This window comes from Oncorhynchus mykiss, chromosome 9 (assembly GCF_057628025.1).
Source record: "Oncorhynchus mykiss isolate SJ-2025 chromosome 9, ASM5762802v1, whole genome shotgun sequence".
In the NCBI taxonomy this organism is placed as follows: Eukaryota; Metazoa; Chordata; class Actinopteri; order Salmoniformes; family Salmonidae; genus Oncorhynchus; species Oncorhynchus mykiss.
This window is the reverse complement of record NC_143030.1, coordinates 74592932-74618483: the sequence shown is the minus strand read 5'-3', so window position 1 is coordinate 74618483 and position 25552 is coordinate 74592932. Positions and strand designations below refer to the sequence as shown.

At 42.3% G+C, this 25552-nt stretch overlaps 1 protein-coding gene across 5 annotated transcripts in view; it reads right to left on the bottom strand.

Moving 5' to 3' along the window:
- The window catches only part of LOC110531259 (protein kinase C zeta type), a 158084-nt gene that overhangs the window by 71463 nt on the left and 61069 nt on the right, over positions 1-25552 (bottom strand). For 4 of the 5 annotated variants that reach the window (XM_036988861.2, XM_036988859.2, XM_090185394.1 and 1 more), the window contains exons 2-6: positions 20453-20538; positions 8400-8531; positions 6038-6128; positions 3102-3154; positions 1596-1790 (exon numbers count right to left, since the gene is read on the bottom strand). In XM_036988861.2, coding sequence (XP_036844756.2) covers positions 1596-1790; positions 3102-3154; positions 6038-6128; positions 8400-8402 — 342 coding nt within the window. In that variant the 5' untranslated portion in view covers positions 8403-8531; positions 20453-20538. Of the gene's footprint in view, positions 1-1595; positions 1791-3101; positions 3155-6037; positions 7318-8399; positions 8532-20452; positions 20539-25552 lie in introns of all 5 variants that reach the window. The other variant, XM_090185395.1, reaches the window with a different exon arrangement.

Below are 25552 nucleotides of genomic sequence, written 5' to 3'. Positions count from 1 at the left end.
CTAACCGGTGTCTGTATATAGCCTTGGTACTGTTATTTTAAATGTATTTTTACTGTTGTTTTATTTCTTTACTTACCTACCTACACACACACACACACACACACACATACATACCTTTATTTCACACCATTGGTTAGAGCCTGTAAGTAAGCATTTCACTGTAAGGTCTACTACATCTGTTGTATTCGAAGCATGTGAAAAACGTTGATTTGATTTGAAAGCCCTGACCTCATCCTATAGAAAATGTGTGAACAGAACTGAAAAAGCATGTGTGAGCAAGGAGGCCTATAAAACGAACTCAGTTACATCAGCTCTGTCAGGAGGAATGGGCCAAAATTCACCCAACTTATTGTGGGAAGCTTGTGGAAGGCTACCTGAAACGTTTGACCCAAGTTAAACAATTTAAAGGCAATACTACCAAATACTAATTGAGTGCATGTAAACTTCTGACCCACTTGGAATGTGATGAAATAAATAAAAGCTGAAATAAATCTTTCACATTCTTAAAATAAAGTGGTGATCTTAACTGACCTAAAACAGGGAATTTTTACTAGGATTAATTATCAGGAATTGTGAAAAACTGAGTTTAAATGTATTTGGCTAAGGTGTATGTAAACTTCCGACTGTATGTATAATAGTAATACCATAGCTCCACCTAGAGGTGGAAACCAGAATATCTCTCAATAATTCTTCAAACTCATCATCCTCAGTTTTTTTAAATCTTCCCTTCTCTTCTCCTTACTTATTTTACTGCCTCAGTTCTTCTCTCTTGACTGTACTTCTTTAAATCAATTTGACTCATAGTTTTCCTCGTTAAGGCCAATTTATGTTACAATAACTTCTTCCTGTCTTTGTTACCATTCCTTCACGCCACCTCATCTTTTTCCACTTCTCTTTTCCTCCTCCTGAGATCCTCTTTTTTTCTCATTTCATCCCCCGGCTTCTGTGGACTCATTCACTCTTTTTCCTCCCTTTACTCTACTCCTCTTTTCATCTCTGTCCTCCTGCTCCCCTCCCTCCCTCCCTCCCTCCCTCCCTCCCTCCCTCCCTCCCTCCCTCCCTCCCTCCCTCCCTCCCTCCCTCCCTCCCTCTACTCTACTCCTCTTTTCATCTCTGTCCTCCTGCTCCCCCCCTCCCTCCCTCCCTTCCTCCCTCCCTCCCTCCCTCCCTCCCTCCCTCCCTCCCTCCCTCTACTCTACTCCTCTTTTCATCTCTGTCCTCCTGCTCCCCTCCCTCCCTCCCTCCCTCCCTCCCTCCCTCCCTCCCTCCCTCCCTCCCTCCCTCCCTCCCTCCCTCCCTCCCTCCCTCCCTCCCTCTACTCTACTCCTCTTTTCATCTCTGTCCTCCTGCTCCCCCCCTCCCTCCCTCCCTTCCTCCCCCCCTCCCTCCCTCCCTTCCTCCCTCCCTCCCTCCCTCCCTCCCTCCCTCCCTCCCTCCCTCCCTCTACTCTACTCCTCTTTTCATCTCTGTCCTCCTGCTCCCTCCCTCCCTCCCTCCCTCCCTCCCTCCCTCCCTCCCTCCCTCTACTCTACTCCTCCTCTTTTCGTCTCTGTCCTCCTGCCCCTCCCTCCCTCCCTCCCTCTCCTGCCTCTCACCTCGTCGTCGTGCACCAGTTCCTTCTTGACCACCTTCATGGCGTAAATCTGTTCATTCTTCTTGAGTCGCACCAGCAGCACCTTGGCGTAGCTGCCGCGGCCGATCACCCGGATCAGGTCAAAGTCCCCCAGGCCCAGCGCCATCTCCTGGGAGATCTTGATACCGTCGATCCTGCCCACCACCTCTTTGATGTCCTGAAGGGGCGGTTTGGATGGGAAATACATGTTAGAAAAGACCCAGATACCAGCACAATGTTGAATGCCCCTGTTGTTTATTAAAACCTTATGGTTATAGACAGAGCTGGAATCATGGACAAGTAGATATGATACTAACATATGTGTGTGTGTCTACCTGTGTGACATTTTTGTGTGATAAAATATACTGAACAAAAATATAAACGCAACATGCAACAAATTCAAAGATTTTACTGAGTTACAGTTCATGAGTGGCTCCCTACTCACTGGGGAGCCAGGCCCACCCACTGGGGAGCCAGGCCCAGCCACTGGGGAGCAGGCCCACCCACTGGGGAGCCAGGCCCAGCCACTGGGGAGCAGGCACAGCCACTGGGGAGCCAGGCCCACTCACTGGGGAGCCAGGCCCACTCACTGGGGAGCCAGGCCCACCCACTGGGGAGCCAGGCCCACTCACTGGGGAGCCAGGCCCACCCACTGGGGAGCCAGGCCCAGCCACTGGGGAGCAGGCCCACCCACTGGGGAGCCAGGCCCAGCCACTGGGGAGCAGGCACAGCCACTGGGGAGCAGGCCCAGCCACTGGGGAGCCAGGCCCAGCCAATCATAATTCGTTTTTCCCCACAAAAGGGCTTTATTACAGACAGAAATATTCCTGTTTCATCAACTGTCCAGGGGCTGGTCTCAGACGATCCCGCAGGTGAAGAAGCCGGATGTGGAGGTCCTGGGCTGGCGTGGTTACACGTGGTCTACAGTTGTAAGGCCGGTTTGACGTAATGCCAAATTCTCTAAAACAACGTTGGAGGTGGCTTATGGTAGAGAAATTAACATTCAATTCTCTGGCAACAACTCTAGTGGACATTCCTGCAGTCAGCATGCCAATGGCACGCTCCCTAAAAACTTGCGACATCTGTGCACAATTTAGAGTGGCCTTTCATTGTTCCCAGCATAAGGTGCACCTGTGTAATGATCATGCTGATTAATCAGCTTCTTAATATGCCAAACCAGTCAGGTGGATGGAATATCTTGGCAAAGGAGAAATGCTTATTAACTGGGATGTAAACTCATTTGTGCCCAAAGTTGAGAGAAATAATATGTTTGTGCGTGTGGAACATTTCTGGGATCTTCTATTTCAGCTTATGAAACTTGGGACCAACACTTTACATGTTGCGTTTATATTTTTGTTCAGTGTGGTATGGGCTGTTCTGTGTTCTAGAAACAGAATAGAATGTTTCACATTCTAGAATACCAGAACAATCCTCATCATAAACGAATGCATGACTGACTTATTTACTTTGTGTGTCTAAATGAACTCACCTTCGAGTCCTCTTCCACTTTGTCCACTTTGCGACTGTGTGGTAGGAAAGTTACTGAAGAGAGAGAACAACTTGTTACCTGAGTTGTGATGGAAAGTTCTACCCAGTGAAGACTGGGCATTAAAAACGGATATTTAGTCTAAAGCCATCTCCATTTAAATAATATACAGTATAATATGATATATAGCAGACGCTTTTATCCAAAGGCACTTTGAGTGCATTCACAGAGGACCATGCTCTACCAACTGAGCTACAGAGGACCATGCTCTACCAACTGAGCTACAGAGGACCATGCTTTACCAACTGAGCTACAGAGGACCAAATAGGATTCTCCTCAAGAATCCATGGCTCCATCTCAATGAATCTTTTCGTGATTCCTTGCATCCTATCTTCTCGCCTCAACCGTATTGAAAGGAAAAGGTAGAAAATAATTTTGAGAAGGAGACAAGCAGAGAGGATTTGAGAAAATATTAATTGAGAAAGAGTCCATGTGAGAATCTTAATTGCATTGCCTTGATTCCTTGTGTCCTCTCTCCTCGCCTCCTTCTCAAAACCCATTGGATGAGAAGATCAGAGAGAGGGCACGAGGAATCAAGGAAATGCAACAGAATCTCCGATAATCAAGGGAGCATTGTGGGAGATGTAGTTCACCTTTGTGGCCAGCAGAGGGCATCATTCTCTTCAGAGTGAGTTGCAGCTTCTTCCTGCCTCTGCCCAAGTAGGTCAGCCCACTGGTGAGTACTGCTACTATACTGGACTATACTGTCCTGATAATATACTGTACTGGACTATACTGACCTGTTAATATACTGTGCTGGACTATACTATACTGGACTATACTGTTATTTACTGAACTGGACTACACTGTACTGGACTGTACTGTACTGGACAATACTGAACTATACTATACTGGACTATACTGTAATTTACTATACTGGACTATACTATACTGACCTATACTGGACTATGCTATACTGGACTATACTATACTGGCCTATACTTGACTGTTAATACACTGTACCGGACTATACTATACTGGACTATACTGGACTGTTAATATACTATACTGGACTATACTATACTGGACTATACTGGACTATACTATACTGGACTGTACTGGACTATACTATACTGGACTATACTGGACTATACTATACTGGACTATACTGTACTGGACTATACTGAACTGGACTATACTGTACTGGACTATACTGTACTGGACTATACTGAACTGGACTATACTGGACTATACTGTACTGCACTATACTGAACTGGACTATACTGAACTGGACTATACTGGACTGTACTGTACTGGACTATACTGAACTGGACTATACTATACTGGACTATACTGTACTGGACTACACTGAACTGGACTATATTGGACTATACTATACTGGACTATACTGGACTATACTATACTGGACTATACTGTACTGGACTATACTGAACTGGACTATACTGTACTGGACTATACTGTACTGGACTATACTGAACTGGACTATACTGGACTATACTATACTGGACTATACTGGACTATACTATACTGGACTATACTGTACTGGACTATAATGTACAGTAATTTACTGTCCTCGGCTATACTGAACTGTTAATATACTGTGATGGACTATACTATACTGTACTGGACTATACTGTACTGTACTGGAATATACTGTACTGTTAATATACTGTACTGGACTACACTGAACTATACTATACTGTAATTTACTGTACTGGTCTATACTATACTGTTAATATACTGTGCTGGACTATACTATACTATACTGTACTGGACTATACTGGACTGTACTGGACTATACTGTACTGTTAATATACTGTGCTGGACTATACTGTAATATACTGTACTGGACTATACTATACTGTACTGGGCCATACTGTACTGTTAATATACTGTGCTGGACTATACTATACTATACTGTACTGGACTATACTGTACTGTTAATATACGGTACTGGACTATACTATACTGTACTGGAATATACTATACTGTACTATTAATATACTGTGCTGGACTATACTGTAATATACTGTACTGGACTATACTGGACTGGACTATACTATACTGTACTGGACTCTACTGGACTGGACTATACTGTAATACACTGTACTGGACTATACTATACTGTACTGGACTATACTGTACTGGACTATACTGTACTGGACTATACTATACTGTACTGGACTATACTGTAATTTACTGGACTATACTATACTGTACTGGACTATACTGTACTGGACTATACTATACTGTACTGGACTATACTGTAATTTACTGGACTATACTATACTGTACTGGACTATACTGTACTGGACTATACTGTACTGGACTATACTGTAATTTACTGTACTGGATCAATTTATAACATTTTTAACATGAGTATTTCTGGATTTCTTTGTTGTTATTCTGTCTCTCACTGTTCAAATAAACCTACCATTAAAATTATAGACTGATGATTTCTTTGTCAGTGGGCAAACGTACAAAATCAGCAGGGGATCAAATACTTTTTTCCCTCACTGTATTTGTAATATTACATAGTAGTGCATAGAAACGAAGCTTTGGGACCAGTCTGTAAACAACAATGGCATGCTGATTCAAACATGCTCTTATCTCGCTGTGTGGGAGGAGTCTTTTTCATTTTTTTTTATTTTTATAAACCTGGAAATCTAGTTATTGGTTTTGATTTAATTGTGTCTTTAAAGCCTTTGTAATTAGTATTCACAAAGTGTTTTCAGGGTAGGAGCGCTGCTCTAGGATCAGTTTGACCTTTTCATAATGAATAAAGACAGATTAGCACTCCTACTCTGAGACACTTTTTGAATACAGGCCCAGACTTGATACCAAGACTAAGGCCACAAGGTCTTCTACTTCTCATATATTGTCTATATTGAAAGAAACAATATTTTATAGGAACTGACTTCCATCTGTATCCTCTGTGTGTTCAGGGGGGAGGTCCACCTCTTCATTCTTCTCATCTAAAGGGGGCTCCTGTGATGGCATGACTGGATCCTGCCAAGAGAAGACAGGCAAATAGCTGCATGTGGTTTGAGGCTGCTTACAGAGCATCCTGACTATGTCCTTGGAGACACTGGGAAGAAGAGGCTTCAGTTTTTAGAGGTTTTCCGTTGATAGACATCTTAGGCACATGGAGGTATCTTTTCAACATATTAACGAACACAGAAGTTGAGAAGTCTGGATATTTCTCGCAACAATGCACTTATATGAATAATTGTATGCGGTTCTAACCATGGAGGCATTGGCTTTTCAAAGGGGATCAAAGTGTTTGTTTATAGAGCATTGTCTGATTGCAGCCTATTAGTACATCCTGACTATTGACCTGGGTTTTCGGCACCAGGTTTGTTGTAGTCCAGCCCTGGATTCCAGGCCTCACTCACATTGTTCTGATTGGCTGTCAGTAGATGTAGATTTTTCTACCTCTTCAGAAGCGCAGAGTAAGCTAATTTACAGTGTTAGCATTGCTAGGAAACGCTATTTTTGAAAATGTATATTTAGGAAATTGTTTTTATTTTGATATCATTTGGCTGAAATGACACTTCCCCACGTGGGCACTAGTGAAATGTATTGGCTTTCGGTTTTGATTATCCGCCTCTGTTTGAATGTGCCTATTCCTATTGTTGGGAGGGGCAAATGGCTTGGATACCCATTTTTAAATTTACATATTAGTCATTTAGCAGACGCTCTCACCCAGAACGATTTACAGTTAGTGCAATCCTCTTAAGATGGGCGGGATGGCAGTTCCTCTTGCTCGTAGGCAAGTACAAAGGTCTTGTAGTGGATGCGAGCTTCGTGGAGTGTGCGGAGAAGTGGGCTGACATGGAAGAACTTGGGAAGGTTGAGTTCTGGATAAGTTGCAGGGGTTTGATGGCACAATTGGGGAGCCCAGCAAACAGCGAGTTGCAGTTGTCCAGATGTTATAAGCATGAACCTGCAGGAGCGAGTCACCGCTTTGATGTTCGCAGAGAACGACAGGGTGTAATCCAGGGTTACGTCAAGGTTCTTTGCACTTTGGGAGGGGGACACTGTAGAGTTGTCAACCGTGATGGAGAGGTCTTTGAGCAGGCAGGCAGGCCTTCCACGGGAGGAAGAGCAGCTCCGCCCGGTCGAGGTTGAGCTTGAGGTGGTGGGCCAACATCCAAGCTGAGATATCTGCCAGGCATGCAGAGATGTGTGTCGCCACCTGGGTGTTAGAAGGGGGGAAGGAGAAAAGTAGTTGGGTGTCATCCGAATGGCAATGATAGGAGAGACCATGTGAGAATATGACGGAGCCGAGTGACTTGGTGTATTGAGAGAAGAGGGCCTAGAACCGAGCCCTGGGGGACACCAGTCACAAGAGTGTGTGGTGCAGACACAGAACCCTCCACCTTCTTTTAGCTTGTCTCTGACAAGAACGTCAACAGGCTTTCATACCGAAAGTGAGGTGAAAACCTGGTAGAGGCTAGCTCTAATCGTAATGCTTCTTTCTGTATGTTAGCAGTCTGTCACTAGAGATCAACCTCGTGATGTTTCAGTATACGGTATACACTACAGTGTGGATGTGTCCCAAATGGCACACTATTCCCTATGGGCACTGGTCAAAAGTAGTGCACTAAATAGGGAATAGGGTGGCATTTGAGATGCAGATTATATCTATTTGCAGTGGATTTGAAACTTGCCCATAGCATGTTGGCTGGAGTACATTGCCAACTATTTCTCATGAAATGACAGACCAGTATCTTGCTCTGTTGGCTAAGGTAGTTGGCTTTGAGTTATATACAGTATGTGTTGTGCAGAAGATTGCAAGTTTGATCCCCGCTCGGGGCAGAACAGCATTCACTATGTTACAAATACACATTAGAACATCAATAGCAATGTTTAATTCAGACTTTTGAATAATTCACAGTTTTGTTATCTGAATTCATTGATAACCTTGATCTTTTACTATAAACAAGTTGCATTGTTCAAATGCAAAACTTGGTTTCAACCTAAAGCAGATAAATATTACTCATTAGCCCTACCAAATCCTTAATTCAGACGTTCACTTAAGTTGAAGTATCTATGAAGTATCTATGAAGTGCTTATGAAGACTGCAAATGCTCTAAAAAGCCTTTATAAGCTCACCATATACCTTTTGCACTGCAGTTTGTGAAGTGTCTATGTAGTGCTTATGAAGACTTTATGAATGCTTTATAAATAGTAAGTTCTTCCGAAGCTTTGACATGACAGATTGGCCAGAGTACTCACCACAGAACTAGAATGAGATTATATTTCTATGGTACTCACCATATGCCTTTGGCAGGTCAGAGGGACGAGTTTGTGACAGCGCTTATGGACCAGCAGTTTGCAGTTGATACACTTGTAGCCCTGCCTCCCCAGCCCCCATATCCTTTCACTGCAGTGGCCACAGTACGCTTTCTGTTGGGGACAGACAGACGCAGACAGACAGACAGACAGACAGACAGACAGACAGACAGACAGACAGACAGACAGACAGAAAGATAGACAAAGACAGACACACACAGACAGACAGAGGGGGAGACAGGGATTGTTACACCATCAGTCTGAGCTGATGACAATGGGATGATACTATCGCAGTCATTAATCAATGGAGGCAAGGCAGACACACCTGAAGAAAGTGATCATGATGGAAGAAGGGCGGATTTAAGGCTAGGTGGCATCTTACATCAACTGGGAGCATGCTTGTTTGTAGTCGTCATTTTTACTAACAGTCACAGCAACTCATCTATATTTAGCAGCTGTCTATTTACCTCCACAAACTGATGTTGGCATTAAGATTGCATTCAATGAGCTGTATAAGGCCATAAGCAAACAAGAAAATCCTAGTGGCCAGTGATTTTAACACAGGGAAACTGAAATCTGATTTACCTCATTTCTACCCGCATGTCACCTGCGGAAAAAAAAAGGCTAAAAAATACCAGTGACACGTTCAATATGGAAGTGGTCTGATGAAGTGGATGCTAGGCTACTGGATTGTTTCACTAGCACAGACTGGAATATGTTCTGGGACTCATCTGATGGAATTAAGGAATTTACCACATCGGTCACCGGCTTAATTAATAAGTGCCTTGATGACGTCATACCCACAGTGACAGTACGTACATATCCCAACCAGAAGCCATGGATTACAGGCAACATCCGCACTGAGCTAAATGCTAGAGCTGCATCCTTTAAAGGAACAGGACACTAACCGGGACGCTGATATGAATACGCCCCTCTGAAAAACAATCAAACAGGCAATGCGACAAGACATGGACTAAGATCAAATCCTACTACTTCATCCTACTACTCATCGGATGTGGCAGGGCTTGCAAACTATCATGGATTACAAAGGGTAACCCAGCCGCAAGCTACCCAGTGACGTGGCTGGCAAATGTCTTCACATACATTTTCAACCTCTCCCTGACCTAGTATGAAATACCTACATGTTTCAAGCAGACAACAATAGTCCCTGTGCCCAAGAACGCCAAGGTAATCTGTCTAAATGACTATCTCCCCGTAGCACTCACATCTGCAGCCATAAAATGTTTTGAAAGGCTGGTCATGGCTCACATCAACAATATCATCCCATGTCAATTCACATACCGCTCCCAACACTTCCCTTTCTCTCTTGTACAAACGGACCACCGATGTGAGAATGCTGTTCATTGACTACAGTGCAGCGTTCAACACCATAGTGCCCTTCAAACTTATCACTTAGCTAAGGACCCTGGGACTGAACACTTCCCAACTGGATTCTGGACTTCCTGGCGGGACGACACCAGATGGTGAGGGTAGGCACCAACACGCTGACGCTACACATGGGGGCCCCTCAAGGGTGCGTGCTTAGTTCCCTCCAGTACTCCCTGTTCACCCACGACTGTGTGGCTCCACTTGACTCCAACACCACCATTAAGTTTGCAGATGATACGACAGTGGTAGGCCTGATCACTGACGACGATGAAACAGCCTATAGGGAGGAGGTCAGAGACGTGGCAGTGTGGTGACAGGTCAACAACCTCTCCCTCAAAGTCAGCATGCTGAAAATATTTGGCATGGGCCTAGGCACTATCAAGCTTATCACATCTGTCATCCAGTACACATCAGAACACAGACACTAGGGATGTTATGTCAACCACAGGCATATTGACAAACACATTCAGAGACAGTTGAATATTAACAGTCTGAAAAGAGTGGCACCACAGTCCAATGAATGTTAAGTCCCCTATTTAGAGGATTTGGAGCGGATATGGACCGGTTCCAACCACCTTTTGTGGCAGGGTAGCCTAGTGGTTAGAGTGTTGGATTAGTAACCGGAAGGTTGCAAGTTCAAACCCCTGAGCTGACAAGGTACAATTCTGTCGTTCTGCCCCTGAACAGGCAGTTAACCCACTGTTCCTAGGCTGTCATTGAAAAAAATAATTTGTTCTTAACTGACTTGCCTAGTTAAATAAAGGTTAAAAAAAATTAAAATGGCACTCTGTGAACAACGCAACATCAATTGCTGTGCGTTGTGTGACAGCTCTGGTTGTGCCGTTCTCATCTGATACACAGTGAAATCTGACAACTAATTTGCATAGGGAGCAACACGTCACATTTTCGTGCCTATCCAGACAAAGGATCGAACTTCCCTGGCAGTGAACCTGGCAGCTCTGCTTACAGTATATATGAAAATGGGAGACTCTAGTGATTGCATCAAACACAGTCTCATCTCACTGTGATGTTCTCAGATGGATTTAGAGCTCTCAACATAAAAAATGCTAAATCATTTCATAGAATTTAAACAAGACCACTTTCTCTTGGTCACAGAGGGACAAAATCACCTCGTGCTTAAAGCTGAAGTTGTAACTGGGGAGCCAGGCCCAGCTAAGCAGAATAAATTTTTCCACACAAAAAGGCTTCATTACAGACATAAAAACTCCTCAACTCCGAGCAGGATGTGGAGGACCTGGGCTGGCGTGGTTACAGTTGGTCTACGGTTGTAAGGCCGGTTGGATATACTGCCAAATTCTCCCCCAAAAAGTCGGAGCCGGCTTATGGTAGAGAAATTAACATAGAATTATCTGGCAACAGCTCTGTGGGACGATCCTGCAGTCAGCATGCCAGTTGCACGCTCTATCAAAACTTGAGACATCTGTGGCATTGTGTTGTGTGACAAAACTGCACATTTTAGAGTGGCCTTTTATTGTCCCCAGTATAAGGCAAATGCACTGTTGCTATGGAGAATCCGTAGAGACTCACTTCAAAGCTTAGCTGCTACAAATCCACTGCTCCTCAGCCCAAACTGACTCAGATAGAGAGAGACCGACAGAGAGAATGAGAGGGGGAGAGGGAGTGAAGCAGAGAGAGAGAGAGAGCGACAGAGAGAGAGAGGGAGAGAGCGACAGAGACAGAGAGAGAGAGAGAGAGAAAGATAGGTAGAGAGCGAGAGAGAGAGAGAGAGAGAGAGAGACTGATAGAGAGAGAGAGAGAGGTTCAGAAAAGTTATAAATAAATCAAGACATCCACTTTTATTTGTAAAAAAAAAAAAATCCCTCTCAGCTCAGCACAGACAGTGGGTACGTAATTAAGGCACCTGTTCTGAGGTGAGAAACTTTAAAGACAGACATTCCCCATCAGGGAATGACAGGCACTCCCCATCAAGACTTTGGGGAGAGCATTTCCATAGCAGATGACAAACGAGGGTCCATAACATATGCCCTTCGTTATTTAAAAGAGCCACAACATCTTCAGATGCTTCTTTGACTCACTAGCTGTGTTCCATGTTCTAAAGACAATAACAAAGCTACAGCTAGCTGTGTTTCGTATTCTAAAGACAATAACAGAGCTACAACTAGCTGTGTTTCGTGTTCTAAAGACAATAACAAAGCTACAGCTAGCTGTGTTCCATGTTCTAAAGACACTAACAAAAGGTACAGCTAGCTGAGGAAAGAGGAGATACTAAGGGACTGAAAACTCAAGATGTTAGGTCTACAAGACAAACCTATTTTGGTCTCACTACTAGCCTCTTGCCTCTTCCTCCCTGACGGGACAGTAAAATATCACCCCTGATCAGCCTGTATCTATCGAGGAACCCCAAAAAGGTCCCTGGTTGAGTCCCAAAATGGCAGTCTATTCCCTAGGGTGTCCTTTAGGATGCACTTCCTGTTTGAGCCAGCTCGCTGTCAGCTCCAAAATGGCTGCTAATCACTTGCAGAGTGCTAGGGAAGCAATGTGGAACGAGCCCTATTTCAAGTGCCTTAGAGTCAGACAGGTGAAACCAATCTCTGAGACGTCCTTGACTGGCTGCCACAGTGACAGACATTCCCCACAATGCTGTTGGATAACAGACATTATATATTGTTAGCCCAGCTTGGGGAATTTACATTAGATGTTCAGTTGTAGTTGGACAGGAATGTTTTTTTTTTCATGTTCACACAAACGGATTTCTAACAATGCAACAAATATATATCTTTAATGAACATGATGGTTAAATAAATCTACTTTATGCAATTGAACACAGCAAAGGAACAACTGAACAGCTCTTATGTAAGTCAATCGAACAACAAAACTGAGACAAATTTTGTCATGCAATTTACCGGACAACATAAAAAAATAATTTCTCTCTCTTCTTCTCTCTCTCCCTCTCAGTGTCTGCTTCAGTCTCAGTGGAGATCTGTGAACTGACATGATTGACATGCTTGTTAGGGTTCTACATGCAAGGTGCTAATGAAGTAACAATCTAGACAGTATTTCCAGTCAGTCAGAGAGTTAATGAAGTAACAATCTAGACAGTATCTCCAGTCAGTCAGGGAGCTAATGAAGTAACAATCTAGACAGTATCTCCAGTCAGTCAGGGAGCTAATGAAGTAACAAACTAGACAGTATCTCCAGTCAGTCAGGGAGCTAATGAAGTAACAAACTAGACAGTATCTCCAGTCAGTCAGGGAGCTAATGAAGTAACAATCTAGACAGTATCTCCAGTCAGTCAGGGAGCTAATGAAGTAACAATCTAGACAGTATCTCCAGTCAGTCAGGGAGCTAATGAAGTAACAATCTAGACAGTATCTCCAGTCAGTCAGGGAGCTAATGAAGTAACAATCTAGACAGTATCTCCAGTCAGTCAGGGAGATAATGAAGTAACAAACTAGACAGTATCTCCAGTCAGGGAGCTAATGAAGTAAAAAACTAGACAGTATCTCCAGTCAGTCAGGGAGCTAATGAAGTAACAAACTAGACAGTATCTCCAGTCAGTCAGGGAGCTAATGAAGTAACAAACTAGACAGTATCTCCAGTCAGTCAGGGAGCTAATGAAGTAACAAACTAGACAGTATCTCCAGTCAGGGAGCTAATGAAGTAACAATCTAGACAGTATCTCCAGTCAGGGAGCTAATGAAGTAACAATCTAGACAGTGTCTCCAGTCAGGGAGCTAATGAAGTAACAAACTAGACAGTATCTACAGTCAGGGAGCTAATGAAGTAACAAACTAGACAGTATCTCCAGTCAGGGAGCTAATGAAGTAACAAACTAGACAGTATCTCCAGTCAGTCAGGGAGCTAATGAAGTAACAAACTAGACAGTATCTCCAGTCAGTCAGGGAGCTAATGAAGTAACAAACTAGACAGTATCTCCAGTCAGGGAGCTAATGAAGTAACAATCTAGACAGTATCTCCAGTCAGGGAGCTAATGAAGTAACAATCTAGACAGTGTCTCCAGTCAGGGAGCTAATGAAGTAACAAACTAGACAGTATCTACAGTCAGGGAGCTAATGAAGTAACAAACTAGACAGTATCTCCAGTCAGGGAGCTAATGAAGTAACAAACTAGACAGTATCTCCAGTCAGGGAGCTAATGAAGTAACAAACTAGACAGTATCTCCAGTCAGGGAGCTAATGAAGTAACAAACTAGACAGTATCTCCAGTCAGTCAAGGAGCTAATGAAGTAACAAACTAGACAGTATCTCCAGTCAGGACCTAATGAAGTAACAATCTAGACAGTATCTCCAGTCAGGGAGCTAATGAAGTAACAATCTAGACAGTATCTCCAGTCAGGGAGCTAATGAAGTAACAAACTAGACAGTATCTCCAGTCAGTCAGGGAGCTAATGAAGTAACAATCTAGACAGTATCTCCAGTCAGTGAGGGAGCTAATGAAGTAACAATCTAGACAGTATCTCCAGTCAGTCAGAGAGTTAATGAAGTAACAATCTAGACAGTATCTCCAGTCAGTCAGGGAGCTAATCAAGTAACAAACTAGACAGTATCTCCAGTCAGGGAGCTAATGAAGTAACAAACTAGACAGTATCTCCAGTCAGTCAGGGAGCTAATGGAGTAACAAACTAGACAGTATCTCCAGTCAGTCAGGGAGCTAATGAAGTAACAATCTAGACAGTATCTCCAGTCAGTCAGGGAGCTAATGAAGTAACAAACTAGACAGTATCTCCAGTCAGTCAGGGAGCTAATAAAGTAACAAACTAGACAGTATCTCCAGTCAGGGAGCTAATGAAGTAACAATCTAGACAGTATCTCCAGTCAGTCAGAGAGCTAATGAAGTAACAAACTAGACAGTATCTCCAGTCAGTCAGGGAGATAATGAAGTAACAAACTAGACAGTATCTCCAGTCAGTCAGGGAGCTAATGAAGTAACAATCTAGACAGTATCTCCAGTCAGTCAGGGAGCTAATGAAGTAACAAACTAGACAGTATCTCCAGTCAGTCAGGGAGCTAATGAAGTAACAATCTAGACAGTATCTCCAGTCAGTCAGAGAGCTAATGAAGTAACAAACTAGACAGTATCTCCAGTCAGTCATCCCTCTAATGGAGCGCTGGCTTGTAGCTGCGAACACTAACTGCAGGAATACAACATTCTGATACATGATGTGCACCAGAGGTACTATAGAACCCCATTATGTCAAACTGGTGGCATTCACAAAACATCTTTCTCCTCAACAGCAGAGGGGGGAGAGAGAGCGGGAAGGAGAGGGATGTGGTGGAGAGAGAGAAGTGAGGAGAAAGGGATGGAAAGGGGAGAGAGAAAAAGAGGGAGGGGTGTTATGAGGGATTTAGAAGAGACGGACGGAGAAAGAGTGGGATGGAGAGAGAGCAGCTAAGAGAGGGAGGGGTGTTATGAGGGATTTAGAAGGGACGGATGGAGAAAGAGTGGGATGGAGAGAGAGCAGCTAAGAGAGGGAGGGATGGAGAGAGAGGAGAAACCTGACCTACTTCTGCTAAATGACTTGTTAATTCTGTATAGAGGATAAAGATAAAAAAAAGAGGGAGGGATGGTGTGAGGAATGGAGAGGAGAGACATTGGGGAAAGACTGCACCAACTAGAACTGACTGTAAAACCATGTGACATTGCAACGATCGTAATTATGTCAGAACTGTACACATAGTGGCTCACACGTGACATAGTGACAAAGCCATCAACCTTAGACAAGCATTTGATGTAGCCAACATGTGATGTACCCACAATAAAATGGCTGAAAAAATTACAGTACAGAGTGGAAATACAGTAGGACAGATTATAGAAGCCAACACTATACTTGCCCACTGTCTTAGCAAATAACCATGACTCCAACATAACATTCAAATAACCATGGCTCCAACATAACATTCAAATAACCATGACTCCAACATCCAACATAACATTCAAATAACCATGACTCCAACATAACATTCAAATAACCATGGCTCCAACATAACATTCAAATAACCATGACTCCAACATAACATTCAAATATCCATGGCTCCAACATAACATTCAAATAACCATGACTCCAACATAACATTCAAATAACTATGGCTCCAACATAACATTCAAATAACCATGGCTCCAACATAACATTAAAATAACCATGACTCCAACATAACATTCAAATAACCATGACTCCAACATAACATTCAAATAACCATGGCTCCAACATAACATTAAAATAACCATGGCTCCAACATAACATTCAAATAACCATGGCTCCAACATAACATTCAAATAACCATGACTCCAACATAACATTCAAATAACCATGACTCCAACATAACATTCAAATAACCATGACTCCAACATAACATTCAAATAACCATGGCTCCAACATAACATTCAAATAACCATGGCTCCAACATAACATTCAAATAACCATGGCTCCAACATAACATTCAAATAACCATGGCTCCAACATAACATTCAAATAACCATGGCTCCAACATAACATTCAAATAACCATGACTCCAACATAACATTCAAATAACCATGACTCCAACATAACATTCAAATAACCATGGCTCCAACATAACATTCAAATAACCATGACTCCAACATAACATTCAAATAACCATGACTCCAAAATAACATTCAAATAACCATGACTCCAATATAACATTCAAATAACCATGGCTCCAACATAACATTCAAATAACCATTGGGGAAAGACTGCACCAACTAGAACTGACTGTAAAACCATGTGACATTGCAACGATCGTAATTATGTCAGAACTGTACACATAGTGGCTCACACGTGACATAGTGACAAAGCCATCAACCTTAGACAAGCATTTGATGTAGCCAACATGTGATGTACCCACAATAAAATGGCTGAAAAAATTACTGTACAGAGTGGAAATACAGTAGGACAGATTATAGAAGCCAACACTATACTTGCCCACTGTCTTAGCAAATAACCATGACTCCAACATAACATTCAAATAACCATGGCTCCAACATAACATTCAAATAACCATGGCTCCAACATAACATTCAAATAACCATGACTCCAACATAACATTCAAATAACCATGGCTCCAACATAACATTCAAATAACCATGGCTCCAACATAACATTCAAATAACCATGGCTCCAACATAACATTCAAATAACCATGACTCCAACATAACATTCAAATAACCATGGCTCCAACATAACATTCAAATAACCATGACTCCAACATAACATTTAAATAACCATGACTCCAACATCCAACATAACATTCAAATAACCATGACTCCAACATAACATTCAAATAACCATGGCTCCAACATAACATTCAAATAACCATGACTCCAACATCCAACATAACATTCAAATAACCATAACTCCAACATCCAACATAACATTCAAATAACCATGACTCCAACATCCAACATAACATTCAAATAACCATGACTCCAACATAACATTCAAATAACCATGGCTCCAACATAACATTCAAATAACCATGACTCCAACATAACATTTAAATAACCATGACTCCAACATCCAACATAACATTCAAATAACCATGACTCCAACATAACATTCAAATAACCATGGCTCCAACATAACATTCAAATAACCATGACTCCAACATCCAACATAACATTCAAATAACCATAACTCCAACATCCAACATAACATTCAAATAACCATGACTCCAACATCCAACATAACATTCAAATAACCATGACTCCAACATAACATTCAAATAACCATGACTCCAACATAACATTCAAATAACCATGGCTCCAACATAACATTCAAATAACCATGGCTCCAACATAACATTCAAATAACCATGGCTCCAACATAACATTCAAATAACCATGACTCCAACATAACATTCAAATAACCATGGCTCCAACATAACATTCAAATAACCATGACTCCAACATAACATTCAAATAACCATGACTCCAACATAACATTCAAATAACCATGACTCCAACATAACATTCAAATAACCATGGCTCCAACATAACATTCAAATAACCATGGCTCCAACATAACATTCAAATAACCATGGCTCCAACATAACATTCAAATAACCATGGCTCCAACATAACATTCAAATAACCATGGCTCCAACATAACATTCAAATAACCATGGCTCCAACATAACATTCAAATAACCATGGCTCCAACATAACATTCACAAAACCATGGCTCCAACATAACATTCAAATAACCATGGCTCCAACATAACATTCAAATAACCATGGCTCCAACATAACATTCAAATAACCATGACTCCAACATAACATTCAAATAACCATGGCTCCAACATAACATTCAAATAACCATGACTCCAACATAACATTCAAATAACCATGGCTCCAACATAACATTCAAATAACCATGACTCCAACATCCAACATAACATTCAAATAACCATGACACCAACATCCAACATAACATTCAAATAACCATGGCTCCAACATAACATTCAAATAACCATGACTCCAACATAACATTCAAATAACCATGGCTCCAACATAACATTCAAATAACCATGACTCCAACATAACATTCAAATAACCATGACTCCAACATAACATTCAAAGAACCATGGCTCCAACATAACATTCAAATAACCATGACTCCAACATAACATTCAAATAACCATGGCTCCAACATAACATTCATATAACCATGACTCCAACATAACATTCAAATAACCATGACTCCAACATAACATTCAAATAACCATGACTCCAACATAACATTCAAATAACCATGGCTCCAACATAACAGTCAAATAACCATGGCTCCAACATAACATTCAAATAACCATGACTCCAACATAACGTTCAAATAACCATGACTCCAACATAACATTCAAATAACCATGACTCCAACATAACATTCAAATAACCATGGCTCCAACATAACATTCAAATAACCATGGCTCCAACATAACATTCAAATAACCATGGCTCCAACATAACATTCAAATAACCATGACTCCAACATAACATTCAAATAACCATGGCTCCAACATAACATTCAAATAACCATGGCTCCAACATAACATTCAAATAACCATGACTCCAACATAACATTCAAATAACCATGGCTCCAACATAACATTCAAATAACCATGGCTCCAACATAACATTCAAATAACCATGACTCCAACATAACATTCAAATAACCATGACTCCAACATAACATTCAAATAACCATGGCTCCAACATAACATTCAAATAACCATGACTCCAACATAACATTCAAATAGCCATGACTCCAACATCCAACATAACATTCATATAACCATGGCTCCAACATAACATTCAAATAACCATGACTCCAACATAACATTCAAATAACCATGGCTCCGACATAACATTCAAATAACCATGGCTCCGACATAACATTGAGTCTCTTCCAGTGCATTAAAGAGGGAGATGGGCTGCCTAATGGAGGTCTGTAGGAATGAGGAGACCGTAATACAGTACAGTGAACTCAGTCTAGTCTAGACGTCCATCAGCAGACAACAACACCCCAAGGAGACATTATTATTACCCCCTTAGCACTGGTCTGAGATCAGCTTTACTAGACCCATTCCTAACCTTAACCAGTAAACGAATAAAGGGATCAACTGACTCGGGGTTAATGTTTGTTCACACCAATGGTCCACCAAATCAATTCAATCAATCCAATGAAATAAGACTATGCCCAATAAAGTAGTGATAATCAGCCGTGTTCTCCACAAAAAGGAAGAGACTTGAATCATTTTTTTGACTGTGATGGCAGTCAAAACAAAAAATTCCTGCCGTCACAGGCAAAGTATAGTTTTTTAAAAGTTTTTTTTATTTAACTAGGCAAGTCAGTTAAGAACAAATTCTTATTTTCAATGACGGCCTCGGAACAGTGGGTTAACTGCCTGTTCAGGGTCAGAACGACAGATTTGTACCTTGTCAGCTCGGGGATTTGAACTTGCAACCTTTCGGCTTGCAACCCAACGCTACTAGTCTCTCTCTAATCTTTAGCAAGTGGAGGGGTAGTTGGGGGGGATTCTTACATTTTTTTTGTGGGCCAGAATGATGACAACCCGTTAAATAGGCCACCAGCAGCCATCTTGAATAACGCATCCAAATCCAGACAGCTGCAGCTGTGGTAGTGACATCAGCCAGGTATTATTCAACCACTAAGTCTTTGTAAATGAACTATACTGCTCCATCGTAGTAGTAGTAGTAGTAGTTGTAGTAGTAGCATTATTAGTAGTAGTAGCATTATTAGTAGTAATAGTAGTAGTAGCATTATTAGTAGAAGTAGTAGTAGTAGCAGTAGCATTATTAGTAGTAGTAGCATTATTATTAGTAGTAGTAGTAGTAGCAGTAGCATTATTAATAGTAGTAGCAGCAGCAGTAGCAGGAGTAGCAGTAGTAGTAGTAGTAGTAGTAGACAATCTTTCTTTCAAAAATACCAACCAGGTCTGTTCTCATCAAATGATCATGTGACGGTTTTAATAAGCGCTCGTAGAAAGTGACAAGTTGCTAGGTAGGATGACAAACCAATCAATTACTGTAAATTACCTCTAAACAGGAAGTGAAGTGCGAGAAGGTCAATGGGATGTGTTGGGGAGGCGGAATGTGACATTAATACTCACCCTGTTAAAGCGCTTGGCCTGGAAGAGGTGTCCGTTTACTCGGTAGAGCTTCCTCCATCTTCTGGCCCCGCGGCGGTAGATCGATTCTAGGAGAGAGAGGAAACAGTTGTACAGTAACTGCATGACAGGGAGCGAGAGAGGGATGGAGAGGTGCATTCAAGGTCCTCCAAAATCACAAAGGAGCGAGGGAGTAGTGAGAAAGAGGGAGAGAGAGATGGAGGGGAGAGAGACTTGCCCTGCCCTTAAAGCACCACGCTCTCTGAAGTTTCTATCAAAGTAGAAACTTCAACAACGATGAGACGGCCTACAGGGAGGAGGTGAGGGCCCTCGGAGTGTGGTGTCAGGAAAACAACCTCACACTCAACGTCAACAAAACTAAGGAGATGATTGTGGACTTCAGGAAACAGCAGAGGGAACACCCCCCTATCCACATCGATGGAACAGTAGTGGAGAGGGTAGCAAGTTTTAAGTTCCTCGGCATACACATCACAGACAAACTGAATTGGTCCACTCACACAGACAGCATCGTGAAGAAGGCGCAGCAGCGCCTCTTCAACCTCAGGAGGCTGAAGAAATTCGGCTTGTCACCAAAAGCACTCACACACTTCTACAGATGCACAATCGAGAGCATCCTGGCGGGCTGTATCACCGCCTGGTATGGCAACTGCACCGCCCTCAACCGTAAGGCTCTCCAGAGGGTAGTGAGGTCTGCACAACGCATCACCGGGGGCAAACTACCTGCCCTCCAGGACACCTACACCACCCGATGTCACAGGAAGGCCATAAAGATCATCAAGGACATCAACCACCCGAGCCACTGCCTGTTCACCCCGCTATCATCCAGAAGGCGAGGTCAGTACAGGTGCATCAAAGCTGGGACCGAGAGACTGAAAAACAGCTTCTATCTCAAGGCCATCAGACTGTTAAACAGCCACCACTAACACTGAGTGGCTGCTGCCAACACACTGACACTGACTCAACTCCAGCCACTTTAATAATGGGAATTGATGGGAAATGATGTAAATATATCACTAGCCACTTTAAACAATGCTACCTTATATAAATGTTACTTACCCTACATTATTCATCTCATACGCATACGTATATACTGTACTCTATATCATCGACGGTATCCTTATGTAATACATGTATCACTAGCCACTTTATACTATACTATGCCACTTTGTTTACATACTCATCTCATTGTACATACTGTACCCGATACCATCTACTGTATCTTGCCTATGCTGCTCTGTACCATCACTCATTCATATATCCTTATGTACATATTCTTCATCCCCTTACACTGTGTACAAGACAGTAGTTTTGGAATTGTTAGTTAGATTACTTGTTATTACTGCATTGTCGGAACTAGAAGCACAAGCATTTCGCTACACTCGCATTAACATCTGCTAACCATGTGTATGTGACAAATAAAATTTGATTTGATTTGATTTGAAGTACCAGAGGAAATAACCTCCAAGCTTCCCTCCTTCCCTCCCTCTCTCATTTTCTCCTCCCTCCCTCCCTCCCTCCCTCCCTCCCTCCCTCCCTCCCTCCCTCCCTCCATTTCATTCTGTCCCTCTTGTCTCTCTTGAGGTCCTGGTCTTATTAATTTCTCTGTAATGTCTTGAATCCTGATGACAGCGTAAAGGTGCAGGCTGCTATTTATACCTTCTGAGCGGTCTATTAATACACTGCATAACACTGCATAATAAACAACGACAGACTTGGTACAATGGCCCTTACGTAACAAGCGGCTCAGAGTAGGAGTGCTGATCTGGGATCAGTTTGGACTTTTAGATCATAACGATGTCAGATGTAATGATGATGATGTCAGACATAATGATGATAACCATGTCAGATGTAATGATGATGATGTCAGACATAATGATGATAACGATGTCAGATGTAATGATGATGATGATGTCAGATGTAATGATGATAATGATAATAATGATGGTAACAATGTAATGATGATAATGATGATAATGATGTCAGATGTAATGATGATAACGATGTCAGATGTAATTGTAACGCCACTCTCAAAAACGTACAGTTGAAGTCGGAAGTTTACATATACCTCAGCCAACTACATTTAAACTCAGTTTTTCACAATTCCTGTCATTTAATCCTAGTATAAAAATCCTGACTTAGGTCAGTTAGGATCACCACTTTATTTAAAAAATGTGAAATGCAGGAATAATAGTAGAGAGAATTATTTATTTCAGCTTTTATTTCTTTCATCACATTCCCAATGGGTCAGAAGTTTACATACTCAATTAGTATTTGGTAGCATTGCCTTTAAATAGTTTAACTTGGGTCAAACGTTTCAGGTAGCCTTCCACAAGCTTCCCACAATAAGTTAGGAGAATTTTGGCCCATTCCTCCTGACAGAGCTGGTGTAACTGAGTCAGGTTTGTAGGCCTCCTTGCTCGCACACGCTTTTTCAGTTCTGCCCAAACATTTTCTATTGGATTGAGGTCAGGTCTTTGTGATGGCCACTCCAATACCTTGACTTTGTTGTCCTTAAGCCATTTTGCCACAAATGTGGAAGTATGCTTGGTGCCATTGTCCATTTGGAAGACCCATTTGCGACCAAGCTTTAACTTCCTGACTGATGTCTTGAGATGTTGTTTCAATACATACACATAACTTTCCTACCTCATGATGCCATCTATTTTGAAGTGCACCAGTCCCTCCTGCAGCAAAGCACCCCCACAACATAATGCTGCCACCCCTGTCCTTCACGGTTGGGATGAAGTACTTCAGCTTGCAAGCCTCCCCCTTTTTCCTCCAAACATAACGATGGTCATAATGGCCAAACAGTGATATTTTTGTTTCATCAGAACAGAGGACATTTCTACAAAAAGCACAGTCTTTGTCCCCATGTGCAGTTGCAAACCGTAGTCTGGCTTTTTGATGGCGGTTTTGGAGCAGTGGCTTCTTTCTTGCTGAGCGGCCTTTCAGGTTATGTCGATATAGGACTCGTTTTACTGTGGTTATAGATACTTTTGTACCTGTTTCCTCCAGAATCTTCACAAGGTCCTTTGCTGCTGTTCTGGGATGGATTTGCACCTTTTGCTCCTAAGTACGTTCATCTCTAGGAGACAGAACGCGTCTCCTTCCTGAGCTGCATGACGGGTGTGTGGTGTGTAGATGAACGTGGTACCTTCAGGCATTTGGAAATTGCTCCCAAGGATGAACCAGACTTGTGGAGGTCTACAATTATTTTTCTGAGGTCTTGGCTGATTTCTGTAGATTTTCCTATGATGTCAAGCAAAGGGGCACTGAGTTTGAAGGTAGGCCTTGAAACATATCCACAGGTACACCTCCAATTGACTCAAATGATGTCAATTAGCTTGGCTTCTAAAGGCATCATATAATTTTCTGGAATTTTCCAATCTCTTTAAAGGCACAGTCAACTTAGTGTATGTAAACTTCTGACACACTAGAATTGTGATAGAGTGAATTATAAGTGAAATAATCTGTCTGTAAACAATTGTTGGAAAAATTACTTGTGTCATGCACAAAGTACACATTTGTGGAGTGGTTGAAAAACAAGTTTTAATGACTCCAACTTCCGACTTTAAATAGAGATCCCCTGAACGCAGCTCACTTTCCAGCTCACACTCTCAAACACATAGATCCCCTAAACGCAGCTCACGTTCCAGATCACAATCACCTGAAATCTGATCACCTGTTCACACACCTGTTCACACACCTGTATGTCATTATAACACACTATTTAGTTCAGTTCTTTGCACCCCGTCATTGAGGGGTATTGTTTGTTTTGTGACACACTTCTATTCGGAGCTCTGTTTTTCCTGTAATTGAATCCTCCCGTGTATGATAGTTTTGGCCTGCCTCACTAATGATGCTTTTTGCCTATTCCCTTCCTGTACTTTAGCCAATCGAATTTCCTGTTACCAACCTATTGCCTGATCTCCCAGATGACGTTACTAGCCTTTTCCCTGCCTGTACTGTTGCCTTTTTGGACCCCCTGTATGACATTCTGCCTGCCCCTGGACCCAGCTACCTGCCTCCTCCTGTGGTCCTTTACAAATAAACACCTGCGGCGCCCTGCGCTTGAAACCCGCTCTCTGTCTCCCATCGTGTTCACTACAGTAATGATGATGTCAAATACGATTCACTACGACATTCATCGTCAGCAACATGATGTTGTTACATGAAACTGCCAGTTTGCCAGTTTTTCTGCAGTCATATCCCAGCATGAGTTGAATTAGGTGTACTAAACCATTTGGGGGAATCACACTACTAACATGGCCATTGCTTTTGCTACCACACAACACAAATTACTGAACTACCTACCAGATGTCTCTCTCTTCATACCCCTCTCTTCTTCTCTCTGGTAAACTGCATCAGGCATATTTAACTATATGTAAGTCAAATGATGCAATGCCAAAAATTGCTCAAATGGCTACTAGTATCGTCAAGCTAGGATTTTTCCCACATCAGCCAAACCAAAAGCCATGACACTGCACAATAGGCAGTAGTTACCAGTATAGATAATGTAGGTGGAGTTTGGCAATCATTTCATTCATTTAAACTCTCCCTCAGTTTTTTTCAAAGACTTAGAAATACAGTCCCTTTAGTCAAATGGACTCCCAAATGAGGCAAGTGTGCCTTTGTGCGTGAAAACAAAGTTATCCAGTGAGCAAAATTGGTTGAAAGCGTATTCAACCAATATGACGTCTTTTCAACGTCTTTATAACATCTTTTCAATGTTGAGTCCTCATAGTGCACATCAAATCTAATGACGAGCCTGTTGGGGTGTCAGTACTTGTAGTGACCCCCCCCCCCCCCCCCCACGCCACATTAGGGTCCCATATAAACAGTAACACTTGTGTAAAGGATAAGGGTACAACACAACAAATGAGACTTGAGTCACGGTGAGTGTCACTGATGCCGTCTGACTGAAGCCATAAGTCAGGGTCGCATCACAACGCACCTGTGGCATCAAGCAGGCGAACCAGGATGTGCATCGGTTTGTTACGGCTGTCTGAAAGGGTCACTCCTGCATCTGCCGCATATCTAGTATGCACTGGGTCACGGTCAACATAGGAGCTACACTACAAG